Source organism: Cajanus cajan, chromosome 7 (assembly GCF_000230855.2).
Source record: "Cajanus cajan strain Asha chromosome 7, NIPB_CcT2T_4, whole genome shotgun sequence".
NCBI classification, from domain to species: domain Eukaryota; kingdom Viridiplantae; phylum Streptophyta; class Magnoliopsida; order Fabales; family Fabaceae; genus Cajanus; species Cajanus cajan.
The window spans coordinates 60,374,763-60,388,739 of NC_138523.1; the positions used below are offsets into that span (position 1 = coordinate 60,374,763).

At 29.7% G+C, this 13,977-nt stretch overlaps 1 protein-coding gene across 8 annotated transcripts; it reads right to left on the reverse strand.

Moving 5' to 3' along the window:
* Positions 1-625: 625 nt before the first annotated feature.
* LOC109815136 (protein RDM16) lies at positions 626-4,687 on the reverse strand. 8 transcript variants are annotated; one of them, XM_083060383.1, is made up of 8 exons: positions 4,264-4,403; positions 4,037-4,118; positions 3,843-3,920; positions 3,642-3,765; positions 3,070-3,519; positions 2,781-2,975; positions 2,516-2,676; positions 668-2,044 (listed from the first exon to the last, which is right to left on the reverse strand). In XM_083060383.1, the coding sequence occupies exons 2-8, from the start codon at positions 4,090-4,092 to the stop codon at positions 1,162-1,164; spliced, it is 1,947 nt and encodes a 648-aa protein (XP_082916509.1). In that variant the 5' UTR covers positions 4,093-4,118; positions 4,264-4,403; the 3' UTR covers positions 668-1,161. The 8 variants fall into 8 exon arrangements, 6 of the variants coding, with proteins under 6 accessions (XP_082916509.1, XP_082916508.1, XP_020235341.1 ...); XR_003805635.2 differs by lacking the exon at positions 4,037-4,118 and having other exon boundaries at positions 626-858; positions 1,108-2,044; positions 3,642-3,920; positions 4,264-4,687; XR_002241128.3 differs by lacking the exon at positions 4,037-4,118 and having other exon boundaries at positions 626-827; positions 1,108-2,044; positions 3,642-3,920; positions 4,264-4,686.
* Between the last annotated feature and the right edge of the window lie 9,290 nt (positions 4,688-13,977).

Consider the following 13,977-nt stretch of genomic DNA (forward strand, 5'->3'; position numbering starts at 1 on the left):
AATAATAATAATAATAGTTACCCACCATAATTATTCAAGTGTATCATAATAATTGTGACAACATTATTATTATTATTATTATTATTATTATTATTATTATGTTCTAATCAATATGAGAATTGAATGAATAAAGAATAACTGATTATATTTATATAACATTTTAAATCACGAGTAAATCAAGAAAGACTAAATATAGATATTAAAGTCCTTAATTTAGTCCAAAAAATATTGTTAATTAAAACTTTAATTTATAAAAACTCAAAAGAGATTATTTAACTTACAGACAATATTAAGATTGAATAAATTTTTAAAAGAATAAGTGATTTGTCTTTTTCTTAATTAATTACTGATTTATTTATCTCATTCGTCAAATATCATTACACATGGCATGTAAATTTGATCTTGTATGTATTATGTTATCTAACCCGACCTTAATTTGACGAGAAAAAATCAGCTTTAAGCAAGCTCGACATTTTCAAAATAGATTCGAGTTCAGGTTTGAAAATGTAACTTCTTACTGCTGGTAGAAAAGGTACTCCCTGCCTATGTTAAAAAAGGAGGAAATAACAAATCTCTCTCCTAGGAGTTTGTGTAATTATTAAAAATTAACTGGAGCTATTAAGGGTAAAATAAGTAGTTAGAGTTAGAATATAATTAATAACACATATAAAAATAAGTGAGTAAATTCAAATTGTAAAAAATATAAAATAATTAAATAAAAAGATCCATCCCTGCGGCTTATCCAAACCCGATTGAGGTTGCATTCCTCAACAACAGAATATATTTGCATTCTACATCAGAAATCCCATGCCTGAAGAACTTGAGAACTGCATGAGGGGAATACTCTATGTTTAGCACCTATTGATCGAAACATCTAAAAGAGTAAACAAAATGGAAGTATAATCCCGAAGGCTTAAATCTTAAACGAATGTTGTGTATCTCTGAATGGATGCTATCCAAACCGATATGAAAAAATGTACACCACTAATTAACCTAGCAAATTTCATAATCATTGGCCCATGGAAACATAGGAGCACTAGCAGCTATCGTGTTTATTATTTTTGCTTAAAATACTGCTGAATGCAAATCGTAAAACAGATCACTCACCAGAAGACTTCGGCCAAGGCAGGCCATAACAGAACAAAAACACTAGAAGACAAGTCAAACAGCTTCATCTTCTACATAGTTCACAGCTAGATCCCAATAATGAGGAACACCGGCATCCACAAAAACTTTACGGGCAGCTGCTTCAGTGATGCAATCATGAACACTGAACCTATTAAAGTTGGGTTTGGCAACACTTCCTTGCCACACCAGAACACACTTATTGACAGGCTTATCATCATCTGAATCTTCATTTTCTTCTTTTTCTTTTGAAACCTCACTCCAATTAATACGCCTAAGCATGAGTTTCCCATACCTCTTAATTGACTTGCTTCCCCCTTCAACCACAACAACACTTATACTGTCGGAAATCACAGCACATCCAGTCAAACGGTTCTCTTGAGCGTTAACATCAACTCTAAAGCGAGCCTTTGGATTTGAGAGATCATTTACCCTGTAAAGAGAGACAAGTGTCTCCAGTGTATTTGGATCATCAAACAGCTTCCTTTCCTTCTTCTCCCTCTGCTCAGCAGGAGTAAGCTTGCGTGCAATATTCCTATCTATGTGAGCCTGTTCACGCTCAGCAGCTGCACTACGTATTTCCTTCTCAAGACGAGTAGGATCTTGAGTTGCCTCAGAGCCAAGTACTTTCATTAAATTGCTCATCTTGACCTTTGGTTTTGGTGGTTCTATGACACCCTGTCTTATCATCTCCTGTCGATCTTTCTCCTTAGCTATACGTCTCTGCGTCCGGAGCTTTTTCTGCTCTTGCTTAGTTAGCTTGAGTGGTTGAGGTGGTGGAGGGGCAGGCTCAGCAGGTGGTTCAATAGGACGGGGATGCTCCACATAAAAAGTGATTTTTTCCATTTTCAGTTTTTCTTCACCTATGGTTACATTATCAATATCACCATAATTTCCAGATTGCAGAAGAGGCAAATCCCTGATAAATTCAAATAGTAAATTAAACAAATATAAACACATGAACTGGGTACAAGGCAATTATTTTGCTCGTCTGCTTCTAATCTTGCAGCTCTTAAAATCAAAACAAAAGTTACCCACAAGACAGGCAATACTAGATTCACAAATAGACACTCATCAAATAGTTCATTGTTCGGTAAGGTTTACCAACTATCAATGGTATTTTCATGCTTTCTATTCAACTAGTACTCTAGAAGTCTTTATTTTTTCAAACAGGCAGGCTGGTTTATTCCAGTTTCTTTGTATCTTCTAACTTTAACAAAAATTATTGCAAACAACAGAAAAAGAAGAACTTATTTGTGATAAACAGTATACTGACTAAATCTGAATTACCAACATTTATGATATTCGAATAACACCCATAAAACAATCCTTACACTTTTACAAATAAAACTTACATAGAAAGCAGGAGTCCAGGTAGACATAAACTTACCACCACTCAATTTCCGGAATTTGGTCCTTGGGTTTTTCTTTAATTACAACTCTCTCTGTTATTTCAATTAAGTTTGGATTTATATCAGGAGCAGCCTTTGCCTTTGCCAGCTGTGCTTGTTTGGCCTTGTGCTCTTTTGCTTGAGCTTCTCCAAATTTACTCTGCACGAGTCAAATAATATAAACAAAGCACATACAAGGCAATCAAATAAGTAAAAAGGAAATTCACTAGAGAGTGGGAGAAGGGGATGGACAGATAAAAATACCTTCAATTTTATTGTTTCAGCATCTTTTGACCATCTCCCTTCCTCCACAAACTGGAAATTCATCCTCTTGGGCCGCAGGAGCTTCATTTTGTTGATACCCATCCTTGCATCAAAATGAGGATTAGCTTCAGGATCGACATCCAATACAGGTTTTAGTATTTCAAACGCATCTTTCTTCTGCTTGTTAATGTTGACCTGAAATGTTCAGGCACAGATTTCAGCATTACAACGGAAATCCCAAACAGAAAAATATAACCAGTAAAGAGCGACAACTAAGATAACAGCACACCTTTAATGTGCTAAGGTTGCTGGGCTTAGTCACATTAACAACATTTCCATGTTCATCTATTTCCCGTCCCTGAGCATCAAGACGAAGAACAGGGGCCTTGGTGGGTTTCTGTGGGATAGCAACATCCGTTACCATCTGACCGGGAAATATATTTATTTGAGGAGCAAATTGTGGATCTTGACCATATGCTATCCTGGCAGCATACTCCTGAGCACGCCTGACAGCTTCAGGTAGAGTTGCAATACCAGCAGCACTAGTGCCACTGGCTTGAGGATTTCCAAAAGCAGCAGATGCTGTTGAGGGGAAAATTGACATATTTGCAACATGGCCCAAAGAAACTGAGTTGGAAACTTTTGATACCACTCCAGCACCAGAAGAGGGCACTGTAGATTCACTCTTTGAACCCAACTTTGAGCTTCCTTGTGAATTCTGGGTAGAACTCTTATTCAACTGTACAACCAAAAGTACAGCAATTAATGCATTCAGAGGAACAAACATAGTTGCAATAAAATAAATCAGTCTCAAAAGAGAAATACCCATCTGATACTAATAAAAAAGAAAGGGCAACTGACCTGAGGAATTTTCTTCAACTTTTCTGACAACTCTTTCTGCATTTGTAAAGCTTTCTTAGCCTTAGCTAGGGCATCAATAGAGAGGCTTCCAGTTTTTCCCGCAGTTGAAGATGGCCCATCTGTACTAGATTTTCCAGTAACCTCATGAGACCTGGTAATACTAACACCCTTATTTTCATTTGTGGTAAAAATCGAAGATACCTTGATAGGAAAGGAAGGAGGAGCCAAAGATGTCTCGGGCACACTCGTGGGTGCCACAGCAGGCGATCCCAGTGCACCCTGAAAGAGCAAGGATAAAACGCCCGTGAATAAGCGTCCCTCTTCAAGTATTCCATCAACAGAAATCACAATTAGGGACACAAAAAGATAACAAGACATCTCTCATGCAAACCCACCTATCAGTGACTACTAGGATTATCTCATAGTGTGTCAAGTAAACTAGCAATCCCATTCTAGCTCAGTAAGCAGTAGCAGTAACTGAAAGCAAGCAAACAACCCTACAATTTGACGTGATATTCTAAAACACGAGGAACACTAATAAAACAGGCATATTACAATGTAATTATTATAAGCATGAAAAGTAGAAAAGATAAAAAAATAAATTAAAAAAAAAAAAACTAACGTTTAGGGAAGATGCAGAGGCATGAGCTCCATTGGGGTCATGAATAGTATCATGGCCGTCTGCTTCTTCTTGTTCTGATTCGTCCTTCTTGAATTTATCCCCAAACCTCCTCCGTTCCCTCCTGTCCTCAGAAACCCTAATTTCCTCATCCGCGCTGTGCTCCCTCTCCTTCCGCTTATGAGAATGCGGTTCCATCGAATCTTCCCTCTCTTCATCGCGCTTCACCTTCGACCTAACCCTAGATTTGAGTTCGCGCTTGTGATTTCTGTCCGATCGATGCTGGCGGTGGCGTTGCGAGTGACGATCTCTGCTTCTCTTATCGGATTTCTCTCTCTCCTCCATCTCCGCTTCACCTTCCTCTCAGCTCTCAACTATTGTAATTTCAGTTTAACATTTATATTTATATTTTATAATATTCATGTCATATAGCAGAGACCTCAGCTCAGAGCATCAAAAAAACATATAGACCACGCAAACGGGCCGCTCCGGCCCACTTTCTTACTAGTCATTTATTTGATGGCCCAACCACTTTTTGCAGCAGAGATTTAAAAAAAAATTTAATTTTTTAGCATGACGCTCTATTTCGTAAAAGTGGCAGATTATTTGCGGGATGAATGCATATAAATTTAACTAATTTCATTCTTGAACAGTTTAAACAAAATTATTTATAATGAGACTTATTTTCAAATATATGTAAAATAATTTAATATGTTAATCATATGGATTATAATGTATGTTAGTGGGCTAACCCATGAATCTAATGGGTCCAATTACAAACTCAAGAAAACCTTTAAAAATAAAAAAAATAAAAAGGCTTTGACGTTGGACGCTCCCTCTTCGATAAATACATGACTAATGTCTTTGCGTGCTCATTGCCAAACCATCTGATTCCAAAATCAGATTCGCAAACAGAACGGGAACAAATTAAATACTACTAACTTTTGACTTTTGAATGGCATGTTCTATTTACCTTTGGTATCCACAATTTTTTTTTAAGAAAATAGCATTACCTTTTACAAGTCATATCCATCTTGTAAGGTTCAACTATTTTTTTATATGTATTTGTTAGAATAGTGGATTAAGCCTAACTCAACCCTACAAAACCGGCTTGTAAGGTAAGGGTTGCTTTCCACTTATATATTATTCAATTGCCTAATCTCTAGTCGATGTGGGACTTGGGTTTTTCCCAATACACCCCCTCACGTCCAGCACTATTGAGCTTGGTACGTGGATAAATGGTAGGTGGCCCTTTTTAATGATCTAGGATTGGCGGGACTTGGGTTTTTCCCAATAGTATTTGAGAGCAAATATTATTTTTAGAATTATGTTATTAATATGAGATGGGTCGAGACATTTCGTATTTTTAACAGTTAATAGACAAAATATTAGATTATTGTGGATGATTATTCAAAAAAAAATTTAATATTTGAAAGATATAATAATCTACTAAAAAATAGAGACAAAAAATAATTACATACAATGATGATATCCCCTTTATAATGAGAATAAATGAAGTATTTATCATCGATTTTGTTGATGACTAATTTTTATCAAAGAACTTGTTTGTCCACTTATAGTATAATCTCTCTTTTCAATTACATTTTTTTTCATTTATAAAACTCAAATTTATTTAAAAAGATCCAGTATAATATTAATCAGACCAACAACTTATTAGAATTTGAGAGAGAAATATGAATATGATAAATAACTTAATTTTATTATAATTGTTGGAGAGAAAGTTCTACATTAGTATATTAGAAAGAAATAAAAAATATATAAAATAGAGAGTAAATAATTTTAGATTAAAAATTCGTTCAAAGTGATTATCTACTGATTTCATTCCTTTATAGTAATAGAGTCCTCATATTTAATTAAAAAAATTAGAAGTCCCAATAAAAATGAAAAGATAAATAAAAGAAAAAGATTTTCTATAAGAAAAAGAAACCCTTAATATATAACTGAAGAGACAAGATAAAGAAAAAGGACAACTTAAAGATATATGACCTCAACAACTTAAAAAAAAGGATAATATATTTACAAAGCTTTTGGAGCGTGTCTGTCTTTTGGTATTGTGCGGAAAGACAATTAACATGATCCGGTAAAGAAAAACAATAACTTAACAGTTGACGGTGCTGCATGATCAATGACAAAGACAGAATCCAAAAGAAAACAAAAAAAAATGTGATGAGAAAAGTTAATAAAATAGAGAGGGAAATTGGAAAGGCATAAGACAGCGACAGATAACAAACGACGAAAGAAACAGTAGCAGTGGATGGGAATGATGCAGAGAAAGAAGAATTGAGGGTTGAGGGTGATATATAGAGAATGTGAACGCAGGAATGACCAATTTCGGAATTTCTGTTTTGACTTTGATTGGTTTACGTACGCAGCCACACACAAAATTATGTATGTTTTGGTAGGAGTTAGCTTCCAAGTAGGTAACTGTGGGAGGGTAGCCCATCTGCATTAACTACCTTGTTTCTGCTTTTTATGTCACACTTACACTCAAATAAAGGTAACACCTTCTTTCTCCATTTTTAATTAACTTACCCATATGCATGCCCTCAATGCCTAACCACATCACCATCCATTCATTTCTCCCCTCCTTCCCTTTCCAAATAAGCTAATTAATCCAAACCTTTTTGGATATATAAACGTAACAACCATATTCAATCCTACCTTCTTTCTTTCTTTACGGATTTCTTTTAATATAATATCATGTGCCCAAAATTCATTTTTCAGAGCATTAATTCCACGTGGTGGATGAACCTTTTATTTTAGGTAGTAAAATAAAAATAAATATATAGTTTAGTTGAAAATTATTATGCATGGTACCTGGTAAATAAAGTTGTTTTGTAACAATTATTTTTTAGATCAATAAAAATATAATGAGTTACCATGTCAAATATACAAACCCAAACGAAACCTTGAATGTCAAATATGGGAGTGTGATTGCTTGGAGCTGGTTCATATCTTTCATACTTGAGATGTTCATATGGTTAGTCTACACCAACACTTCTCATGATAGGAACGAAGTTAACATTTTGGCTAAAGTAAGAGCTCACAATAATTAAGGGAAGCACTTGTTACTTTGAGTCGGGACATGATCTTACCTTCTTAGCTGCTGAGTTGTTTTTACTTTTTAGTTTTGTTAATGTATAAAAAAAGCACGGTTAAAAGTAGAATTTCTCATTTCAATATTCCTTTAAAAAAATTTAAATTATGTACGTGTAAACATCATTAATTTGTTTGAGAAATGATAGGTTGAAAATGAGAGTCAATCACGCAAGGTTGACGTGAACATTGACAAATATGTAAACGTTACTGTATAGATCTGCAGCATGTAATGTATGATTTGTCTATGGAGGAAGAAGAAAACAAAATTTGTAAAAAGGTTACCTTCCGCTGACCACTTTTTGAACATCTATGTTATTTGACTTTGGCCGGCAAAGTTTTGAGGTCGGTGGAGGAAAAAAAAAATTAGAAAACTTCATGCAAAATAATACAAATTTAAGGTTTTTCTTTTTCTTTTTTTAGTTTTTACTTTGCTTTAAGCCAGGGAGAGAGCAATAAAATAGAAGATGAAATAAAATGTTGAATAATATATAAATATGCTAAATTTTAATAAATAAAAAAAATCAAATAATCTTTAAGAAATTAATATTTGCACCTGCGGTCCGCTATTTACGTGGATCCCCTTAATCAATTCACAGTCGTTCCCTTTACAATATCTCCCAATCATACTTTACGATATTGTATAATTTAGATTTTTTAACTTTTAAAATTTGTCTTTAATGTTTCTTAAAAAATGACTTAAGAGTCTAATTCAACATTAAAAAAATAGTTTATAAGATGAGTTTTATTTTCCCATTTATATATTATTTAATTATTTTATCTTTAATTGACGTGAGATTTGAATTTTTTTTAAAATTTATAAAAAGTATTATTTTATTCATTTTTTATTTTACATAAAAATTAAGATTAATGACATATTATAAAATTAAGAATTGACACGAATTTTTTTAATAAAAAAGTCAAAGACTAAATTGTTTTTAACTTAAAAGAATGTTTCTTTTATGGCTTTCTTACTTTCTTATGCGTGCTGGATGAGAATAGTGAAAAGTTTGGATAGTTTGCTCAATATTTAAAATATTATTTTTGTTATTGTTATTGACTATATGCACAAAACAAAACAAAATTCAAAACTCTTATTTTAAACTTTATTTTTATGGCAATTTTAAGTAAATAATTAAGTTAAGTAATGCATATCTTATGAAATGTTGAGAGAAAAATGTTTATTTTGTATAATTGTGTTCATAATTACTAACAAAGATTAATCATTACTTTGAATATATGATATATACTTCACTCCAATACCAAGATTATTTAAAAAAAAAAAAAAACAAGATATATTCATGGCTTCGTGTCATTCTATCATATTGCATTTTTTTTAAATTAGTTATTATTGAAAATTCTTCTGTATTAAATATTAATTAATAATATATTTCCTTAGCTAATTTTAATTACAAATGTACAATTGAATCACATTTTAAATTTGTAAAATAAAAATTCAAAATTCAAAAAATTACTCTTTATAAATATTTTATAACATTCTTTGAGACTATTTATTCTTTATAGAGCGGGGTTCCACATATCCAGGCTGTTAGGCCAACTTACATGTTATGGTTTCTCTTCAGTCTTATTCATCATAGACTAATCCTTTTTTGTCTAGTTCTTACAAATTTCTCGAGTTTTAATTAGTTTAGGGTTTAGAATTTTCGAAATTTGAGGGAACGGTTCAACATCACTTGTTAAATGCATTAATTGGAAGGTTGTACAGAGAATTCTTGCCTACTTTAAGTGCACAACTTAATCATTGGACTTTGAATAATTTTCCCCTTGATTAACAAGTAGAATAACCCAAAAAAACCATATATGTTATACTATTTATTGAAATTAATAGTATAAAGGATAGCATTACAACTCATCAAAAAAATAACATTACAAAAAGAAAGTTAAACTCATTATTTAATGTCATTTTTTTTAACAATAGTACTATGCTTTTTATCACTACATCACACTATTCATTACACACTTTTACACGAAATGTTCTACAAATCATTACTCATATGGTATACATATTCTATTAGAAGTAGTTGATGAGCGAAAGCTACATGATCAGTGATTTGTTGGTCTAGTTGTCTGAAAAGCTGTCATTTCGTGAATCGTTGCTCTCACACGGTTCCTTTTTGTTTTCTCCGAGTTAATGGTGCAAAGATTTTGTTGTGTTCGACCAATAACATCCATGGATGAAGAAGGCACATAGCCATAATTACTTAACCAATAAGTGGAAAATAATTATGTTTTTTTTTTATATATTGATAAGGTTTGTTTGTTAATCATGTGTATAAGAGATTTTGTTAACTCTTTAAAATTCACTTTAATCTTTTTTTTTTTAAATTAGTATCTGATTCATACAAAAATATAATTGATCAATTACTGACCCATTGTTAATAAGGATGGTAATGATTGTTTTGTTCCATGCAAATAGATATATACATATACATAAACATCACTGCGCATGTAACAACATAATTGTCTTTATAGATGCAAGAAATTAATAAATAAACAATGTGTGATAACCCAATTGAGGTCTCGGGCCTCCTATCTGTGAATTAGACACCATGAAAGTGATTTGTTTCTATGCTAATCGATTAGTGTTCAATTCTGTTTCTTTTTCGTGTAGACCCGGCGAGAATGATGGTTCACTCATGTGTTTTGTAAAAAATAAAGAAATAGAAAAAAGAGAAGAAAAGTAGAGAGAAAAAAAAATTGTTTAATATAAGAGAAGTAGAATAAAAGTGAAGGGAAGTGTTTGTTTTTAGAAATTATTTAAACTTTTAGAAAATAAAGATTAATATAAAATACATTTTTACTCTTGTTAAATATATATTTATTTTTATATTTTTTTTACCTCATATATATTACTTATATGTGTATTTCAAAAGAAGTCTCACATTATTTCTCCTTGTAAGACTTGTGACTTTACATATCAAAATGTTACACTTTTAAAAGAAACAAGTAATAAGTGTTGGACTTGCGCTCGTGAAAATGAGTCTCATAAACTTATTGTAGTGCAAATATGCTAATTTATTCTCCTTGTATGTGCAAAAATGGGATTAAAAAATATTTTTATTTTTTATTACTTTAAATTATTTTATTTAATTGATAAAAACTTATCCTGAATATGACCATTTTAATATTTCATTTTAAATGTTGACCCGATTTTTAAAATCCTATCTATTTTATCAATTTTTGTAATAGTTGCTTTTGGATAAACTTAGACAGATTTTCTCCTTAAGATTTTGTATGTTTACGGGTTTGACATAAACTCTCCAACTTTATAAATAGAGATTTCTGTCTTACTCTTTTACATGTTTAAAAACACTTTGACTTCCTTTGTTTTTTCTTTTGGATTCTCTACGAAATTTAATTATCAATTTTGTTTCTCAACATTGTTGAGACGACCTTATTGTATCCTAAGAGACTTGGATGTAATCGTAGATAAATTTTTAAGGTCAGTGTCATCACATGTCTCAAAGAGAATTTTTCGAACGAGTTTTTTCAATGTTTCAGGTTATCTATCTTTGCATCTGTCATTTAAAATAACAATATATATATATATATATATATATATATATATATATATATGTACACACAAATGTTTCACACAAATATATCGATCTTCTACACTAATCTCTACATATTGCTATAAGGATTCATTTTGTTTGATCTGCTAAAATTTATGGTATTGAACAGGATAAATATAATTATTTTGTGTTTGATTTATGAAAGAGTCATAAGATACAACAAAAAAAATTAAAAGAAATATAACAAAAGTTAAATTTTTTGTTACTCAATAAATTATGATACAATTTTTTGTCTCAAGTATAAAAACACTTACTACACTATCATGGTGTTGTACTAATAACACTCTAACCCTTACTATTGACGTCTAACACTATCATTGTTGTCGTCTACTATTATTATCAACCAACCATTACTATAATCACAACCCATCATCATCCTCTCTGTATCACTAATATTGTTATTGTTGTTATTACAATTCTAGCCCCTATCATTTCATTAAAATAAATAATTTATTATGATAACTAATATTTAAAAAGATATTGTAATAATTTTACCAAACAATGTACAAAATAATAAGTTGTATAGTAACTTTAACATTTATTATGTGTTATTCTCTTTTGTCCTATACTTTAATACGTGTCGAACCATCCTAATATATGTCTCAAATTGTCAACACTATATTATGAACTTCATTAAAAATTAATGAACAGTAGAAAAACTTATATTGTTATTTAGTTATAAATTTTTTTAGAATAAAAGGTAGTATATTAAGTAATTCGATATTTACACTCTTTAATTAATAACCAGATTTAATATTCTTCACCTAAAACACGAGGATGCAACTAAGTATACCTCTTTATCTCTCTAAGAATTTATAAGTGAGAAGAAGTTATATACTTTTTATTAAAAAAGTTATCAATTATAAGTTTTATAAGATTATTGAAATAATTAACATGTATTTTTAATTAATTGACAGGATAGATTTGTGTACTAATAATGTGCTCACATTAGATTTTTATTTATGAAAAATAATTAAATTATAATATTATTTTTAGGGACTACAACTTCTAGATTATTAAATTGTGTTTTTGCTTTCCTTCAAAAAAAATTGTGTTTTTGCTAATTTGAAAAAACAGTACAAAAAAGGTGTTCCACAAAGAAGTTTAGTGCAAATACGCACCCTCATTTACGAATTCACACGTAAATTCCTATAAGTAATTAAAATGCATTGCTGATCCTAACCGAATCAGTGGGAACTCCATTTGAACAGAACACTTGTAGAGATGAGTTGTTTATTTATTATATAGAATTTAATGGTCATTACTCACATTTAAAAATAGTTTTACATTATTTTTTAGTTAAAAATGACTGTTTGATTATTTATTTATTTATTATTTTTAATGTTAATGACCTAATACAAATAATAATTTTTTTATTAAACGACCGTGTAAAGTTTCTGCATCACCTATACTTTTATTATATAATAAATTACTATAACATTTTTTTTTCTTTTCATTATCACTCATTTTACTTCACATTTTCTCTCCTTATTTTTCTTACAATAATATAAAATAATAATAAATAGTTGGAAAAATAAAAAATCAATGTGATGAAACAAGAATGTTGAGCTCCGTATTAAATACGATTGAGAGGTTTGGCTTCCTTACCCTTTCTAGAGAGAGCGTGAGGTTTGTTTTATTTTTTGTTTGCAACCAAAAAATAAGCAGACTTCATGCCAATTATGCATGCATGTCCAAGGAAAATAAACTACCCTCGTAATTAAAATAGTGGTTTAGTTGCTTACCTTCACGCTAAGTTAACTTATATTTATTAATATAAGTAAAATTCACTTCAAAAACATTAATGACGATATTCTTCATTAATTACTTTTTAATAAAATTAATTTAACATATTTAATAGCCCTATATATATATATATATACTTTCCAAAGACTTGCCAAAGAATAATAAATTAAAATTAATTATTTTGTAGTTACTTAATTATTATAAAGTTAAAATATATAGTTATATAAATATATGTGACATATTTTAATTATGAAATTATATATAAACATCGACTTAGGGTTCAAAAGGTTGTATTTTAAAAATTAAATTACTATATATATACATATTAATTAAAATTATATTTCATAAATAAAAAAATAAACTATATTTAATTAAATATTAATCCGATTGAGAAATAGGATTTGAAGATATAACTATTTGCCTAGCCTTTGTACTTGACCAATTGTATTTTTTATACTAACTTTGTTTTATTTATAAGACTTAATTTAGAATAATTATTTTGTTTTACTCATAAAATTCAATTTAGAATAATTGTTTTGTTTTATTTATAAGACTCAATTTAGAATAATTGTTTGTTCTTTTATATATAATTTAATTTATAATGTTTGAAGTATTAATTACTTTTAGAATTTAGACTAAAATATCTCATTCACAACATGTTCTCTTAATTTGATGAAATACATTATTATAGACTCTTTAAAAGCCATGCATTATATTAACTATATTATAGGTGAATTTTCTTGACCCATAATTTAATTATAAATTTATATTATTTTTAATATTTATGTCATTTTTATTAAATTGAATAATAATAAAAAATTATTCATCATATTAACATTAAAATACGTGGACTTTGATATTACAAAATTTATATATATTAGTTATTAGTTTCCAGTAATTATTATAAATTATTTATGAAATTAGAAAATAAATATTACAAAATAATTTTTGACTTGATAAATAGTACTACTACTTAGTTGGAAATTTTCACTTGATAAATAGTACTACTAGTTAGAAAAACACATAATTAATAAACTGAAAAACACATAATTAATAAACATAGCAAGTCTGACATTTCATTGATTACAAGCGAAACGAGAAATACAAACTTTTATACATAAATATTTTAAGATATGAATATTTATAATATAAAAATGGATATAAGATTTAATTAAAAAAAATAACACGTTCTACTACAATAAAAAAAAATATAATTCTCTATATTTCAAAAGATTATTCCTTAAGTTTTGTTTAAAAA

What these genes read in the sequence shown, in the direction of transcription:
- LOC109815136 (XM_020379750.3), bottom strand. Translation starts at nt 4,605, where the DNA reads ATGGAGGAGAGAGAGAAATCCGATAAGAGAAGCAGAGATCGTCACTCG. An exon ending in AGTTGAAGAAAATTCCTCAG is followed by an intron (nt 3,520 to 3,641) that starts GTCAGTTGCCCT and finishes TTGGTTGTACAG; the next exon opens with TTGAATAAGAGTTCTACCCA. An exon ending in CTGAAACAATAAAATTGAAG is followed by an intron (nt 2,677 to 2,780) that starts GTATTTTTATCT and finishes TGACTCGTGCAG; the next exon opens with AGTAAATTTGGAGAAGCTCA.